This window comes from Aotus nancymaae, unplaced genomic scaffold (assembly GCF_030222135.1).
Source record: "Aotus nancymaae isolate 86718 unplaced genomic scaffold, 86718_ANA_hifiasm-v0.15.2.pri h1tg000001l, whole genome shotgun sequence".
NCBI classification, from domain to species: Eukaryota; Metazoa; Chordata; class Mammalia; order Primates; family Aotidae; genus Aotus; species Aotus nancymaae.
In genome coordinates this window covers 8256357-8274581 of record NW_026988412.1, presented here as the reverse complement: position 1 = coordinate 8274581, position 18225 = coordinate 8256357, and the positions used below count along the sequence as shown (strand labels likewise).

The 18225-nt window shown below is 41.0% G+C and overlaps 1 protein-coding gene across 1 annotated transcript in view; it reads left to right on the top strand.

Annotated features, from left to right (window-relative positions):
* Positions 1-18225, top strand: part of PCSK2 (proprotein convertase subtilisin/kexin type 2) — a 252707-nt gene that overhangs the window by 128603 nt on the left and 105879 nt on the right. The window contains exons 3-4 of the mRNA XM_012474808.2: positions 8155-8268; positions 10629-10737. Coding sequence (XP_012330231.2) covers positions 8155-8268; positions 10629-10737 — 223 coding nt within the window. The remainder of the gene's footprint in view (positions 1-8154; positions 8269-10628; positions 10738-18225) is intronic.

Sequence of the window (18225 nt, the reverse complement as noted above, 5' to 3'; positions counted from 1 at the left end):
TCACAGTGGCAAATAATTCTCAGTGGCACAGGAAATAATTTTACACAATCAAGGACATCATAAATTAATAAACTTCAGTATTTTCAGCAACACATTAGTTTCATGTTTTATGCTCCTTTTCTTGCTCTCACTTGAAGCAAAGACGTCCCTCACCCTCTTTGGAGGCAGGTCTCCCCTTTGTTCCCCTTTCTCTTGGCCCCTCCCTCCCCAGCACAGTCAATGCTAATTAACGACTGTTTAATTATCAGCCCAGCAGAGAAGTGATCATGGCCCAGGTCCTCAGAGAGTTATATGCACGGTTAAGTTGTCCCAGATACTGGAAGGTTGACTGTGTTATGTGCCTCTAGGGAGAGGCAATGTGGCTTAATCGAAAGTTCATAGCATTGAGAATCCATCAACCTGATGACTCTGCCATGTTTTAACTATTGGACAATGGCTTCCAAACCTTCTTTTCCTCAGCTCTAACAACACCTAACTCCACAGTTTTGTTGGGAAGATTGAGGACAGGTGTGGTGACTCATGCTTGTAATCCCAGCACTTTGGGAGACTGAGGCAGGTGCATCACCTGAGTTCAGGTATTCAAGACCAGCCTGGCCAACATGGTGAAACCCCGTCTCTATTAAAAAATTCAAAAATTAGCCAGGCATGGTGGCACATGCCTGTGGTCCCGTCTACTTGAGAGGCTGAGTCAGGGGAATGGCTTAAACCTGGGAGGCAGAGGTTGCAGTGAGCCAAGACCGTACCACTGCACTATAGCCTGGGTGACAGAGCAAGACTTCGTCTCAAAAAGAAAAAAAAAGATTAAATGTAGTGAAAGTAGCTTGTTAAGTGTAGAATAATATGCAAACACACAGGGATGTTTTCTGCTTCATCCTAGCATGGTCATAACTGGCAAATCGTAGAGAGACTAGAAGTGGCTAAGGGATGGGTAGAGTTGCTTGGGTAACATTTGTGCACAAATGTCAAATTAAGGTTCAAAAGTTGAACTAGAATGGTGAAATATCCATTGTTCATTTTAAATAAAATATTACCTAGTAGCAATTCTACTGACACTGTTCCAAAAAATCAAGGAGACTCCTCTCTACTTATTTTACAAAGCCAGCATCACCCTGATGCCAAAATCTGGTGAAGACACAATGAAAAATAAAAATTACAGGCCAATATCCCTGATGAACATAGCTGTAAAAATTCTCAACAAAATACTAGCAAACCAAATCCAGCAGCACATCAAAAAGTCAATTCACCACAATTAAGTAGGCTTTATTCCTAGAATGCAGTTAGTTCAACATATGCAAATCAATATATGTGATCATCAAATAAACAGAATAAAAAAACATATTGTGATCTCAATAAATGTAGAAAAGAGCTTTTAATAAAATCCAACATCCTTTCAAGATAAAAACCCTCAACAAACTAGGCATCAAAGGAACATACCTCAAAATAATGATAAGAGCCAGCTACGAGAAACCCATAGTCAGCATCCTACTGAATGGGCAAAAGCTGGAAGGAGTCCCCCTGAGGACAGGAACAAGACAAAGATGCTTACTCTCACCCCTCCTATTCCACATAGCACCGGAAGTCCCAGCCATAGGAATTGGGCAAGAGAAAAAAATAAAAGGCATCCAGGTAGGAAAAGAAGAAGTCAAATTATATCCCTTCATTGATAATATGATTCTATACCTAGAAAACCCTAAAGACTCCACCACAAGGCTCCTAGATCGAATTAAAAAAAAAAAACTTCAATAACATTTCAGATTACAGAATCAATGTGCAAAAATCAGTAGCATTTCTACACACCAATAACATTCAAGCTGAGAGCCAAATCAAGAATACAATGGCATGTATAACAGCTACAAGAAGAATAAAATACCTAGGAATACATCTAACCAAAGAGGTAAAAGAGCTCCACAAGGAGAACTACAAACACTGCTGAAAGAAGTCGTGAATGATACAAACAAGTGAGAAAGCAGTCTATGCTCATGGATTGGAAGAATCAGTATCATTAAAATGGCCATAATGCCCAAAACAATCTACAAATTCAACACTTTTCCTATCAAACCACCAATGTCATTTTTCACAGATCTAGAAGAAACTACTCTAAAATTCATATGAAACAAAAAAGAGCCCAAATAGCCAAAGCAATCTTAAGCAAAAAGAATAAAGCTGGAGACATTGCATTACCCAATAGCAGACTATATTATAAGCCTACAAATCAAAACAGCATGGTAGTGGTACAAAAACAGACATATAGAACAATGGAACAGAATAGAGAACCCAGAAATAAAGCCACATACCTACAACCATCTGATCTTAAGAAAGTCAACAGAAGTAAGCAACGGTGAAAGGACTTTTTATTCAATAAATGATGCTGGGATAACTGGCTAGCCATATGCAGAAGAATAAAACTGGACCCATTTCTTTCACCATATACAAGAATTAACTCAATATGGATTGAAGATTTAAAAGTAAGACATCAAACAATAAAAACCCTCAAAGAAAACCTAGGAAATACCATTCTGGACATAGGCCCAAGATTTCATGATGAAGACTCCAGAAGCAATCACAATAGAACAAGAATTGACAAGTGGGACCTAATTAAATTAAATGGCTTTTGAATGGCAAAAGAAACTATCAACAGAGTAAACAGGCAACTTAGAGAATGGGAGAAAATATTTGCAAACTGTGCATCTGGCAAAAGTCTAATACCTAGAATCTACAAGAAACTTAAACAAATCAACAAACAAAAACAAACAACCCTATTTTAAAATAAGCAAAGGACATCAACAGATACTCCTCAAAAGAAGACATGCGAGTGGCCGACAAACATGAAAAATACTCAACATCACTAATCATCACAGAAATGCAAATCAAAATCACAATGAGATACAATCTCACAACAGTCAGAATTGCCATGATTAAAAAGTCAAAAATAATAAAAGCTGGTGAGGCTGTGGAGAAAAGGAAACACATACACTGTTGGTGAGAATATATATTAGATCAGCCACTGCGAAAAGCAGTTTGGAGATTTCTCAAAGAACTTAAAATTATCATTCAATCCAGCCATACCATTACTGGCTATATACCCAAAAATAAATACATCATTCTACCAAAGAGACACATGCACTTTTATGTTCATTACTGCACTATTCTCAGTTGCAAAGACATGGACTCAACCTAGGTACCCACTGATGATGGACTGGATAAAGAAAATGTGGTACATCTCCTATACACCATGGAATACTATGCAGCCATTAAAAAAGAACAAAATTGCATCCTTTGCAGCAACGTGGATGCAGCTGGAATCCATTATCTTAAGCAAATTAGCACTGGAACAGAAAAACAAATACCAGATATCCTGACTTATAAGTGAGAACTAAACATTAGATACACATGGGCATAAAGATAGGCATAGCAGACAACAGGGACTACTAGAAAGAGAAAGAGCAGGGAACAAGGGCTGAAAAACTGCCTATCAGGTACTATGCTCACCACCTGGGTGATGGGACCATTTATATTCCAAACTTGAGCGTCATGCCATATATCCAAGTAAAAAACCTACACATGTGCCCCCGAATCTAAAATAAAAGTTGAAATTACAATAAAAAAAATTTTAGATATTCTCAGAAATAATAATAATACCCAGTTAAAAAAACTTCTATTTTCTTATATTTTTTATTTGTACAAATGTTTAGGCCAATGGTCCTGTTTGAGGAAGAATTCTAAAATTAATACAGAAGTGAAATCTACGTTATTTTCTGAGAAGAGGAATAATTACGTTGTAGGCACGTTATTGGTATCACATCTAAATGGTAATAAAAGGTATAGTATATGGAAGGCTAAAATTCAGGCGAAAAGGAAGAGAAGAATAAGTCAGTGACCTTTTAGTAATAATGTGAAAATATAGTTTAGACACTAGGAAATATTTCTCTGACATTAAGGGCTTTATCCTACATGGAATTGTACCACTGCAGTCTTTCCCAGAGGTCTTCTAAAATAGTTTATAACCTAATCTGTCTGGTCATGGTAATTTGATTTATAATGGAAAACAATCTAAATGACTAATAAGAGGGAAATGGGTAAATTATGGTACATGACTCTGGAATATTTAGGTAGCCATTAGAAATTAAAATACGATAGCTAAGTAGCAGCATACTAAAATTCTTGTGGTAGGATACTCAGTGAAAAAAGTATGCACAACTTTATAGTATGAATACTATTCTTTAAAAATTAGGTATGAATATGAATTAAGATTGAATGAGAACCCAGAACAATAAAAATGATTCATAGGGTTACATGGTATCATTGTGGGGAAAAAAAAAAGTTTACCCAATTATTTGTGTGTAACAAGTGAAAGCATATATTTTTGAAGGTGTTCCTCTCTTTTGAAGTGTAACTGGCAGACTCAGGAAACCCCTTCCACTCTCAAGATTCCTAAATTCCTGAGTTGCAAGGAGGCAATGCCCAAAGAGTACAGCATTCCTAAGCATCACTAGTTTCCATTAAAACCTAATTTGTGGAATTAAAAATTAATTGGAAATGAATTTGAGCAGTCTTTTCATTAGAGTGCACTTGGTCTAAATGAGTTTGGAGTGATTGTAATAGCCCTTCCTGCACTGTTATTTATAAAGGTGAAATCTGATGTATTTTTGCTCTTACACTACTGAGAAACGACATATCGCTGAGTTTTCAAACTTCCAGGTGATAGTCGCTCTTGCTCCCTGAAGATCCTCTCAAGGAAGTTATAGGAGTCCAACAGAATGAGAATCCTTCAGCGAAAGTCAACCAAGGTCTCCCTTTATTGAGTAGAGCAGATAAAGCCCTCTTGTTGTGGGACCAAAATGGGAAGAGGCAATGGCCAGAGTCAGACTCCTTTCCCAAGTGCAAGAGGCACTCTTGCTTCCATAGTAAAAAAAGGTTGTGAGAAGGGTGTATCATGTTTATGTTTCCAGGTGGAGAACTATACATTTGCTTCGATATTTTAAATATTCTATTAATGAATATGCATGCGTGCACACACACACACAGAGAAGGAGAGAGAGAGAGGGCTATGAGACTATGCTGCACAAATCTCTTACTTAAGAGAAAGTAATTGACCAAGGACCCGAGCTACTGCACTCTGAAATCCATCACTGTGCCAACAATGCCACACTTCCCCAGTGACTGAGAGCAGCAGGGAACACAGGCAGGCCATTCCTGGGAGAGACAGGGCTCCTCAGATTTAATCCCCAACAGTTTTACCAAACCATCCTTAGATTACAGGGCAATCAAGGATGAATTCGCCCAACTTTGTTCACTGTTCTTTACTTGGGGTCAGACTGACATCACAGTTTCTTGTATTTTTCTCTCACAAAATACTTGCATATTTAATCCCATCTTGGCAATGGCTTCCTAGAGGATATATATGTGTGTGTTTGCATACATATGTACATATGTGACAGTATGACACACACATATATACACACATACACACATATATTTATATGTATACCTATGCATGTAAGTATATATATGTACCTTTAAGTCATCATTTGTCTCCATTTGATGGGCATTAGTTGTGTCAAATTTTTGCCATTATAAAAATACCCATATATCCCATTTTTCTAATTATTTCACTGTTTCTTTAGGGAGAGTTTTTTTGTTTGTTTGTTTTTTAAGCTTGCAGCAGTGACTGTGACTGTCCCTTGTGGAATACCTCCAAAGAACCCCCAGAGCCAATGCCACACCTAACACTTGTTTTCCACATGTATAGATTTTCTGATATGGCTAGAATTTCTCTGGCAAATGAGCTTCAGGCCTTCTCGTGTTAGTATGCAATGCAAAGAAGTGAGGAACTAGCTGTAAGGCTGGTTGCCTCGCCGGGAGCTTGGATTCACATCCCCCGCCCCTCTTTTTTCCGAAAGCTCAGACATGCTCAAGTTGTTCCCTTTTCCCCTTCTTGCACAGCCTGGCTTTCCCTTAAAGAACCCAGTATGCAAGCGGGGTGTTGTGATTCTAGCCAATAGTAGCCAAGTCTTTCTAGCTAATAGCAGCCGAGTAATTCTAACCAATAGCAGCCAAGTCCTGTATGCAAACAAAGGCTTGTAACCTTATCCAATAGTAGTCCTGCTCTCCCACAACCAATCGAGCCCCTTCACTCCCTATAAATCCCCACATCTGAGGAGTCCGTGCAACTTCTCCGGCCCCTCCTGTCAGACCGCAGAACCTTGCCCAGGAGCCTGAATAAATTCCTTCATATTGGATCTACTTGTGTTGGCCTCAGTTTCTTCCTTTTAAACTCAGCAAGAACAAACCTTACACTAGCCTTTCACAGGTTCCTCTGCAAGGCAGTGCAGCAAGGAGGGGAAGGGTTTTTGGCCACGTCTGTGGTCTCTTCATTCTCTTTTGCTGTCACTCTTGACCCAGATGCTGCTCCCCTTCTCTTAGCTGGTATCCATTAGAGTTCTTGATTACAAGCAACAGAAATTGATTCTGCTTCACTTCAGCCAGAGAGAAGTTGTCAGGAAGATATCGCGGACTCACAATCAATGGGCGGCTGGAGGATCGGTCTTGAGAGCTCCAGGGCTGGGCTGCAGGAACATAGTGAGGATCTTTTACCAGGAGAGCCTAGTGAGTGAACCTCCAGGATAGATGGGCTCCAGGGATTCCTGGTCCTTGCTTCACCTTCCCAAGATTCAAATCCTGGGAGAGAGACACCCACAGAGGCACCCCTGAGATGAGGGAGACTTTAGTACCTGTGGCAGGCAGGCACCTAGAGCTTTACTCCCACCAACACAGAGCCTGATGGATTGGATGTAACTCCCCAAATACACTGGGGAGATTTGGGAAGAGGAAAAGCAAATGTTGGGCTACAAAATATAATAGTAATATCCAGCAACACCCTTTTATATATGTGCATAATCCCTGGGTTTGTACATGTTCAGGGACTGGCCACGACTGTTGCATGATAAATTAGTCATTGTCCAAGTGAAAACAAGTTTCCTGATTGAGACAAAGCCTAGCCATTGCCAGGAGCCCGCTTGAACTGACTTAGCTCGTAAGTTGCATGTCTATCCAAGAGCATGGGTTCTTTCTGACTGTCCAAAATTGAAATGTTGTCAGTGCAAAGACAGCAACATCATCCATCAATTTCTTGTCCGAGGTTCCTCTCTTACCTTCTAGGGCTTTGCTATGGGATTTGCTGGCTCTCCAGGCAGGCTTCATTTTTTGTCTGTTTGTTCTTATCTTGGAGAAGTTTTCTTTTTTAGCAGATTCTCAAATGTGATAGCACTGTCAACAAATTAAAGACTGGCAAGCCCTCCAGAAAAATGATCCATGCTGTTTTCACGCTCTCTCTTCCTGAATCCACATCAATCATCTCTCTTAATCGAAGTGTTCCATTGTTTTATTTCGCTTAACAACCCTTACCACATTATCTTCTTTAAGAATACTTTTCTCAGCTGGGTGAGGTGGCTCACACCTGTAATCCCAGCATTTTGAGAGGCCAAAGAAGGCAGATCACCTGAGGTTGGGAGTTCAAGACCAGCCTGACCAACTTGGAGAAACCCCATCTCTACTAAAAATACAAAATTAGTCCAGCACGATGGTGCATGCCTGTCTGTAATCCCAGCTTTTCGGGAGGCTGAGGCAGGAGAATCACTTGAACCAGGGAGGCAGAGGATGCAATGAACTGAGATTGCTGAGATCATGCCATTTCACTCCAGCCTGAGCAGCAAGAGAGAAACTCAGTCTCAAAACAAAACAAAAAAAATACTCTTCTCTATCTAATTCTTACTCTAAGGAAACTCACTCTGAGCCATCACCAAGGCCTGTCTGTTCAGTGCAACCATAAGTAAATGCTCTTGAAAAATAATGGTAACGGGTCAGGTGCAGTGACTCACACCTGTAATCCCAGCACTTTGGGAGTCCGAGACGGGCAGATCGCTTGTGCTCAGGAGTTCAAAACCAGCCTGGGAAACATAGTGAGACCCCATCTCTACAAAAAATACAAAATACTAATAACAATGGTAAGGTGAGCATGCATATGAGATGAACTTGCTTTTGTCAAAGAAAAAAATACACCTAAAATACAAATGAAATTTTGATTCATGGAAACAAATTCCAGAAGAGGGAATGTTCAGATTATATTCAAGTAATATGTCAGCATTGTCATTCCAGGTAAAGATGGCTTTGCAGCAGGAAGGATTTGACCGAAAAAAGCGAGGTTACAGAGATATCAATGAGATTGACATCAACATGAACGATCCTCTTTTTACAAAGCAATGGTATCTGGTGAGTGTCTCTATGTTCTTTTGGACATTTCTTCTCTTGAGACTCTGGATAAAAGATGTATTCCCATTTCCTCCTTACTCACTAGGATATTAGCCAGTATCCAACTCAGTGACCCTCTTTGTCCCCTTCCATATGTATTGACTTTCTGTCAACATCTGTACATCTAGTTCTCTAATCTGCTTTCTTCTGGAACTGCTAAGTAGCCCTGGTCTCCTAGAGTCAAGGCTATGACCAACAACTGTTTGATTTCTCTTCGATTCTGAAAAAGCGCCCCAGCATATGACTGAAGACTTGCAAAACTATGTGAAAGTCAAATCAGAGTTCTGGGAGGAGTAATGCAGGGGTCTCAACAGACAGAGTAACAGGGGACATAATGAAGCCACAGACCTAAGAGAAGGGATCCAGTGACTCTCCAAAGGGCTAGCAAGAAAGCTTGGAGACTAAAGTAGCAAAAGGAGCATCTATTAATACTTATCAAACAATGGCAGAAAATCAGTTCCATGGGGCTTAACTGATGCAGGCTTGGAGGTACTAAAACCCGCCAACAGTTCATCATGATCCATTTGGATTGGCCAAGCTATGTTTAAAAAGGGATCAGTGGCTCCAAACCAACCCAGACTGCAGGGCATATTGACAGAAAGGCAGTGACTAATTTGTAAATGAGAACGAAGCCTTGCTTTATTTAAGATTAAAAGGTGATGAACAAGAGAGAGAACTAAATTACAGCCTTGTGGATAGCTACATTACAGGAATTCATCACGATTTCCCTCCTGGGGCTGCAGAGCTTGACTCTGCCTTATGCTTTTTGGCGTGGAAGTCCAAAAATCCAATATGGGTAATTGAATGAGTGTATTCGTGTTAGTCAGGATAGGCTAGGTTTGTTGCAATAATGAACAATCCTCAGATCACAGTAGCTTATCAAAAGCAAGGCTTGTTTCTCATTCTTGCTACATGACCAATGCTTCATAACTGCTTAGAAACAGAGGCTGACCAAGCTCCATCTGAGCTCCATTCCCACACTGCTTTCATAAGCCCCTCAGCAAGGAAAAAGGGTAAATTGTAGAATTTTTAAAAGAAACTCTTAAAGCTTCTGCCTGGATGTGAAAAATGGAACATGAAATCACAAGTCATTGGCCAAAATTAGTGATCCGCCATTCTAACTTCAGAGTGGGTGAAGAGGTATAGTCTTAACATGTCCCTAGAAGAAAGAGCACAGTAAGTTTTTTAAAGATCCCTAACGGCAATCACCCAATGTTTTAGCAATGTGATGGTAGCCACTGATCACTGTGGGCTTTTGCCCATACAGGCTCTGACTTTATTATTTTTTTTGCAATCCACCCTTGAGAAAACCTACACAGTACAAAGAGATGCATGAAAAGACAGAAGTGAACATATTAATATGGAATTGCTCTTTGTTTTCCTTTCTTTCTTTTCTGAAATATTTTTGGGGGCCAGGGTGAGAGGCTTTAGAATTTATCTTTCCTGCATTAAAACATGCACTAAAGGTGAGCCCATTTTCTTTAATTCAGTTCAACAAATACTTCTGAACAAGACTTAGTGTGTTGTTCAAAACACCTAGTGCACTGAAATTACAAAGATTAACTAGGACATGTTACCTCCTGCAAAAGGTGTTATTTAGCAAGAAGTTATACTCAAATAAGAATAATCCAAAACATATGCTTTAAATTCAAAACATGAGGAAGAATTTAATCTTAAATCAGGGAGGGTTTCCTGCAATAACAGCTCTTTTTTTTTTTTTTTTTTTTTTTTTTTTTTTTTTTTGTGGCAGAGTGTTGCTCTGTCACCCAGGCTAGAGTGCAGTGGCTTGATCTTGGCTCACTGCAACCTCCACCACCTGGGTTCAAGCCATTCTCCTGCCTCAGCCTCCTGAGTAGCTGAAATTACAAGCACCTGTCACTAAACTTGGCTAATTTTTTGTATTTTTAATAGAGACACAGTTTCACTATGTTGGTCAGGCTGGTATTGAACTTCTGACCATGTGATCCATCTGCCTTGGCCTCCCAAAGTGATGGGATTACAGGTGTGAGCCACCTCACCTGGCCAATAACAGCTCTTTTATAGAAAAAGTTTAAAGATAGCGATCTAGTTATAAGATATTAGGGAATTGAAATGATTTTTGCATTTTTACAGAAAACACAAATTGTTTATACCAAAAAAAATGGAGAGGAAATGCTACAGGTAGGTTAGGAGGGATACTCAAAAGTACCGTTTCATGGAAGTGGTAGCCTTTGAGCTGGTCCTGGAATATTAGATGGCTGTAGAGCATGTCAATAAATATGTACATGATGCTTTTCAACACCAAACTAATACCATTCCCTGCTTTGAAATTCCTGTACCAGATCAATACTGGGCAAGCTGATGGCACTCCTGGCCTTGATTTGAATGTGGCTGAAGCCTGGGAGCTGGGATACACAGGGAAGGGTGTTACCATTGGAATTATGGATGATGGTGAGTATCTTGAAGCCTGTGCATCATTTGGAAATACGAGTGTGCCTTTGCTTGCCTCAGGATAAAAGTTGTATTGTTTTGGAGATGCTAACCAGAGACAGAATAGCAGGATACTGGGCCTGATGACCTGATGACCACACTGTCCTATGACCAAATCCTCACCTTTCTTCCAATCAGTGGTCCTCAAACTTGAGGTTGCACTTAACAAATATGTTTTAATCAATAAATAATAAGCTAAACAAATGAATAAATGAAAGCTGCCTGTCACTCAACCATAATTTCTTACTGAGCCACTGCTTACACTTTACCTTCTAATGTCTTCTAAACCTGTTTATATTTACCATCAATTTCTCTAGACCCACACTATCCGATGTAGTCACCACTAGCCATATGTGCCTGTTTAACTTTACATTTTAATTAATTAAAGCTAAATAAAATGTAAAATTCAATTCCTCAATCACACTGGCCTCACGTTCTTGATACCCACACAGGGCTAGCAGCTGCTGAAATTCAATTCCATTTCCATCATCACAGAGAGCTACATTAGTATGACCCTAGATCCATAAAACAGCTTTTCAGTAACAAGATTGAGGCTTGGGGAAATTTGACTTATTTCTGCTTTCAGAATGAACCCTTGTAAAGTAACCTTTGGTAACCTTTTATTATAGACACCCCTTACATGTTATTCTATCCTGCATGCCTACCAGAGACTTAGCAGAGCTTCATTTTCTATAGTTTGTGATATGAAAACCAATGGGTTTGATGATTGGCATTTTCCCAACTACATGCCTCCTTGGCCCTGCCAAGATTCTGGAGAATTGCCGCCTGTGGTCATTTCATTGGTGATGTGTTATTGCCCTCCATCACCCATCTGGGTCCGCCAGCAAAAAGCTCCACCGTGCATTATTGATTCAATTACATACAAAGGCTACACAGAGATGAAACAGTGGAGCCTTTCCCGTCTGAAGATCCTCAAAGAACACTATGTTCCTTAAAGCCAGGCTTTGAATCAGAAACGCCGGAGGAAAACAAAAGGAGCCAGCCTGCTTAAAACCTGCGTTGTCTTGTGTGGGCTCATTAAATAACAACATAAAAACAATGCCTGGATGTCTTCTGATGTGTGAGACATTTTTAAGTGGATGTAAAAGCTTCCTCCAGAGGCCAAGAGCTCTCACAAGAAGAAAGCAGCCCTGCATGAGAGTGTGTGTGCTCAGATGTCAGAAATTTATAAATGTTTCTTCCTTCCTAACACTTGTTCTTGGAAACCGTTCCCAAGGGGTTAAGGCCAACTCGCCCAGAAAAAAAGACGCATCAGGGTTTGGGGGAAACCTACCTAGGAGATACTGTGATGACCATTTCTAACGGCAGATCTACTGGGTATCCCCAGCTGGGAATTGGAGAAGCCACCCTGAAAGTGGTTCTAAAGTGCCAACACATGCATATTGCTCTGCTCTTAAGAAACCTCCAGGAGTATCATAGATGCCCATCTCAGAATTCTTTAATTGAAGCTCCTTGACTGACTCCTAAAGTCATCAGCTCCTGACTCATTTCCACAAGGAGAGGGAAGCCCTTTAGAAAGTCTCAGCAGAATTTCTCATTTGATGATCTTTCTTCAGCTGATGAATGGCCTTTGGATTCCCAAAAAAAGTAAAGTCTGCCCGCCCAATTACAATTCCTGGTTTCTTCTTTGTTTTAGTCAATTACTGCTGAAGAATGAAGCATCCCAACATTGAGTGGTTTAGAAAAACAACCATGTTATTATCTCTCACACTTCTGTGGGTTGCTGGAGTTCAGCTGGACAGTTCCACAAGTTCCACTGGGGTCTATGGTGCAGGTGGAGTCAGAAGGCAGTTGAGGCTGGAGTCAACTAGAGGCTCCACTGGGAGGCTGAAATAGCTCAGCCTCCCTCCCTCTCCATGGAGTCTGAGGGCCCCTCCTCTCCTCTCACGAGGCCCCCAGCAAAGATGGATTTCTTACAGTGGCTCAGGACTCCCAAGTGTAGGCATTCCAAGAAAGAAGAAGCATAAGCTGCTAGTCCTCTTAAAGGCTGGAACTGGAATGGGCACTGGTCACTCTGCCACTTATTTTGGATGAATAGTTTCAGAGCCAATCCAGATTCGAGGGGAAAGGAAATAAACTCTGAATTTGTGGCCACTTTTAATGCATCATATGCTATTCAGTATGATAGCTGAAGAAAAGTAGGATGCCCAAGCCACTCTCCAAGTCCATTGTTGAATAACAAGATGAGCACATCTGGGACAAGGGCAGCCCCCCACATGTTGAGGACAAGGACAGATACTCAGCAGCCTCTCGCCATGTAATTGACCATCTCTGCCTCACAGCTAGAACCGGGAAGGCTGGTAACACCAGTACTGCATTCTCTCTCTTAACGGCCTGCACCCGTGAACGGTATAGTGCCATGTTCCAGATATTTTCTCTGCAAGATATTCCAAAATAAGGTTAAGGACATACACAGATGCTAACCCTGATACCTGAGGGCAAAACTAGTGAAATATTCTATCAATACTGGCTTTCCATATGTTGGCCTGTGTGGCAAATGTTCAGTCATTTGTGTGCAGAAGTTTCAATTTGTGGACAGCCAGTTTTAATTGCCGCCCTCCCCTCTCTGATGGCCCAACTCTCAACTCAGCCATCATCCCCTCTGCTGGATCCAGTGACTCAATGGATGCTCAATAAATATCTTCTGTCTTCACTTAGGTACAAAGCAATGTCATTTCCACATGCTACATATCACTAGGAGAGGGCCTCCATGGTTAGCTGCTGCACAAAGGGGCAGAAATTATTTCTGAAGGGTCTACTGGGACATTCCAGGTATGTAGATGTCAGCAAGGACCCCACTTAATGATGACAACTTCATCCCTTTTACTGTAATGGAATTGTTTAGAGTTGGGAACTTGACCTGGAAAATGGAATGTGACCATGACAGGACACAGGGATGGACAAGTCTCATCCAGCCCAAGAATAATTCAGGGCTGGTGGCTGGTTCTCAAGACCACAAAAGATCAGAGAACACATGGGTCAAGGCCCTTAGGCATTATCAGATGGAGTCAAGGAAGTGAGACGGACGGCCAATGAGTAAGGTCAGAGAGGGCTTCAAGCTGAAGTAACAATAAGCAACTAACAGTAGAAATGACCAACATTTATTGAGTAATCACCATGTGCTAGACACTGCTTAGCATTTTGGAAATACAACTACAGTTATCCCCTAAGGTTTGTATTGTAATAATCCCCATTTTACAGATGAAGAAACTGAAGTTTAAGTAGGCAAGAAATTGCCCAAAAATCTCACAACTAATTCTAACCACCATTCTTGGTGCTTGAAACCTAATCCTTTGCTCTGCCTTCCTGATGAGATGTTGTGAATGGGGGGCCTCATCCATGTGAGCAAAGGTTCAAGCCTGAGGACCAGACAGTCACCCACACCCTGCCAAGAGATTTAGAACTCTGCATCACATAGAAAAGCAATAGGAAGGTCCTGCTGTATAACAAATGATCCTGTATTATTCCATTTTCACATTGCTGATAAAGGCATACCCAGACTGGGTAATTTATAAAGAAAAAGAAGTTTAATGGACTCACATTTCTATGTGGCTGGGGAGGCCTCACGATCATGGCAGAAGATGGAAACACACCTTACATGGCAGCAGGCAGGAAAGAGAATGGGAGCCAAGTGAAAGGAGTTTCCCCTTATAAAACCATCAGATCTCATGAGACTTATTCACTGCCTCAAGAACAGTATGGGGGAAACTGCCCCTGTAATTCAGGTATCTCCCACTGGGTCCCTCCCACAACATGTGGACATTATGGAAGCTACAATTCAAGATGAGATTTGGGGGAGGACAGAGCCAAACCATATCAAACCCCAACACTTAGCTGCTTAAGGTTGCTATTTATCTTTGATCGTGAGTTTGTGGCACAGGAATCTGGGAAGAGCCTAGCTGGGCATTGCTCACTTACGGTTGCTCATGTGGTTGAGATGTTAGCTGGGCTGCAGTCTTCTGAAGGCCCAGCTGGGCTGAACATCCATGATGGTGCATTCCTACGGCTGATGGCTGCCACTGGAGCTCAGCTGGGACCATCAAAAAGGGTGCCCACATGTTGTGCTTTACTATAATTTGGTCTTGAGGTCTTACTCACCAGAGTGGCTATAAACTCTGTCCTATCCCGACAGGACCCCTGGGGATTGGCTGTGAATGTTTAAGATGTGCCTGTCTTAGTCCGTTCCCGATGTTATAACAAAATACCTTAGACTAGGTCATTTATAAATAATAGAAATTTGTTTTCCACACTTCAGAAGTCTGGGAAATCACAAATTTGGTATCTGATAAGGGCTTGCTCTCTGCTTCCAAGATGGCCCCTGGTCGCTGCATCCTGTGGAGGGGACAAACACTGTGTCCTCCCCTGGCAGTAGGGGTAACAAAGGAATGAACTCTCTCCCTCAAGCCCTTTTATAGGAGCACTAATCTCATTCATGAAGGCACAACCCTCACAGCTAATCACCTCCTGAAGGCCCCACTTCTAAATACTATTGCAATTAGGGATTAAGTTCCAACATATATTTGGAGGGAAGCAAACACTCAAATGATAGCATTTCACCCCTGCCTCCCAAAAAAATCTGTAGCCCTCACATACAAATACACTTATCCCAGCCCGATAGCCCCCGAAGTCTTCATTTGTTCCAGCACTCACATAAAAGTCTAAATCCCAGAGTCTCATCTAAATGTCATCTAAATTCAGAGATGGTGAAACTCAAGGTATGATTCATCCTGAGGCAAATTGCTCTCCAGCTGTGAACTTGTAAAATCAAACAAGTTGCATGTTTCCAAAATACAATGGTGAGACGGGCGTAGGACATACATTCCCACTCCCAAAGGGAGAAACAAGAAAGAGGAAAGGGTAACAGGTCTCAAGTAAGTCCAAAAACCAGAAAGGCAAACGTATATTCTGAGGCTTGAGAGTAATCTTTTCTGACTCCATGTCCCACCTGCTGGACGCATTGGGATGGGAACTGAGCCTCCAAGGCTCCTAATGACCCCTCCCCCATGGCTTCACTGGGCACAGCCCATGCAGCAGCTCTCATGAGGTGGAGTCTCATGCCTGCGCTTCTCCCACACTGGAATCACATGTTAGTGGCTCTGTAGTTCTGGGAACTCAGGGTAGTGCCACCCCCACACTCCATTGAGCCTTGCCCTAGTGGGGGCTTTCTGTGGTAGCTCCACCCTGGGGCAGTTCTCTGCCTGGGCCCCAAAGCTATAGGGTTAGGGTTAGGGATAGGGCTAAAGACCTGGAGCTCAAGGCCAGGGTTCTGACATGATACATCTCAAGTGAGCTGTTAACATTCTAACTAGAAATATGCATGTGGAACTCTTTCCTAGTTCCCTGAGGTCTCCAGGACTGTCACAGCTTCCTGAGAACTGGGTTTTTATGGATTAGACTTTCTGAAAAGTTTCAAACTGATGATAGGATACTAATGATTAGAACAAAATTATAATCAAGTAGCTTTCATTTGTGTGCCTCATTGATTACGATTGTCTGGTGATCAGTCAGTACCCCCATTGGCTGTGAGGCATAGATAGTTGTACAGCTCAGGTTCTGCATCTAAACCATCTGTGTTTTCCAGGACCAACACTATGCCTGGCATTCACTGCTGAGAAATAAACAAAAGCATGAACTATAAGAATGAATATGCAAATATTTTAGTAATTAAAAATAAGCTGACTAGGAAGATATGTCCAGTACCGTGCACCTTAAAAGATAATAAAATATACAAACATATAAAAATACCATCAAATTACTATTTTCGATTCTTCAGTCCGTGATTACCTTTTCTGAATCATGTTTGCTGTCCTTCACAGTTGTATCAATAATTCTCTCTTAAAGTCTCCATCTATTCTAACTCAACACTTAGTCTTCCTTTTAACCTAATTTAAGATCCTTTATTTTAATTAGGCAAAATTTATCTTGTTTTAATTCTAATTTCTTTCTGGTCTCAAATTATCTCCTTGTTCCAATATTTTCCCTTGACAGGGAAGACACTACTATTTCTTGGATCATTTTTCTCCTAAACAGCTTCCATTCTCAGAACATGGAGACATGTTTTAAAAATTGACTTCCATTTGACCCAGCAATCCCATTACTGGGTATATATCCAAAGGATTATAAATCGTTCTACTGTAAGGACACATGCACATGAATGTTCATTGCAGCACAGTTTACAATAGCAAAGACCTGGAACCAACTCAAATGCCCATCGATGATAGACTGGACAGGGAAAATGTGGCACATATGCACCATGGAATATTATGCAACCATCAAAAACGATGAGTTCGCGTCCTTTGTAGGGACATGGATGAACCTGGAAACCATCAATCTCAGCAAACAGACACAAGAACAGAAAATCAAACACCACATGTTCTCACTCATAGGCGGGTGTTGAACAATGAGAACACATGGACACAGGGAGGGGAGCACTACACACTGGGGTCTGTTGGGGGGAACTAGGGGAGGGACAGCGGGGGGTGGGGAGTTGGGGAGAGATAGCATGGGGAGAAATGCCAGATATAGGTGAAGGGGAGGAAGGCAGCAAATCACACTGCCACGTATGCACCTATGCAACAATCTTGCATGTTCTTCACATGTACCCCAAAACCTAAAATGCAATAAAAAAAAATTTTTTTTTAATTGACTTCCTGTTGGAAAATAGATATTCTCTGTTTGTGTCTTTTTTCACACTTACATAGATAAAAAAGATCCACAGAGAGAATGTATTTTAAAACATAAATACTCAAAATATAAATTATATTTTGATAATTTATATTTAAGTATAAATTATCAAAATTTTTCACCTGAGTTCACAAAATTTAACCTATCTTAACAAATAGATGCAATTTAACTTCAACACAATATGCTAAAACCAAACAGATATTTTTTAATGTTCTGTTCTTCTGTGTATCCACATTATTCCAGTGATGTGGTAGATCATAGCACGAATGATAATAAGAAATAAAATGTATTGTGTTTACTATAAGCTGAAGACTTTCAATGAATTGTCTCTAATCTTGAAAACTGCTTTGCAAAGTAAATAATAGTCCCATTTCAAATATATGGAAACCAAAGCTCAGAGAGATTATGTCACTTGGCTAAAGCCACACAAATGTTACAGTGTCTGAACCTGGAGTGGAACTGGATCTGCTGATCTCAAAGCCTATGCTCATCCTCAGCGTCACCCCACAGCCTAAACTGACCATTTTGGCGGCAGGGTGGGGTTTTTGGTTTGCTTTCTGAGATTTGTTTGTTTCCTTTTAGAGACAAGGTCTTGCTGTGCCTCCCAGGTTAGTGTGCAGTGGTATGATCGTAGCTCTCTGCAGCCTCATTCCTCTCCAGGGTTCAAGTAGTACCCCAAATCAGCCTCCTGAGTAGCTGGGACTACAGGTGCAAGACACCACACCCAGCTAACTTCCTTATTTT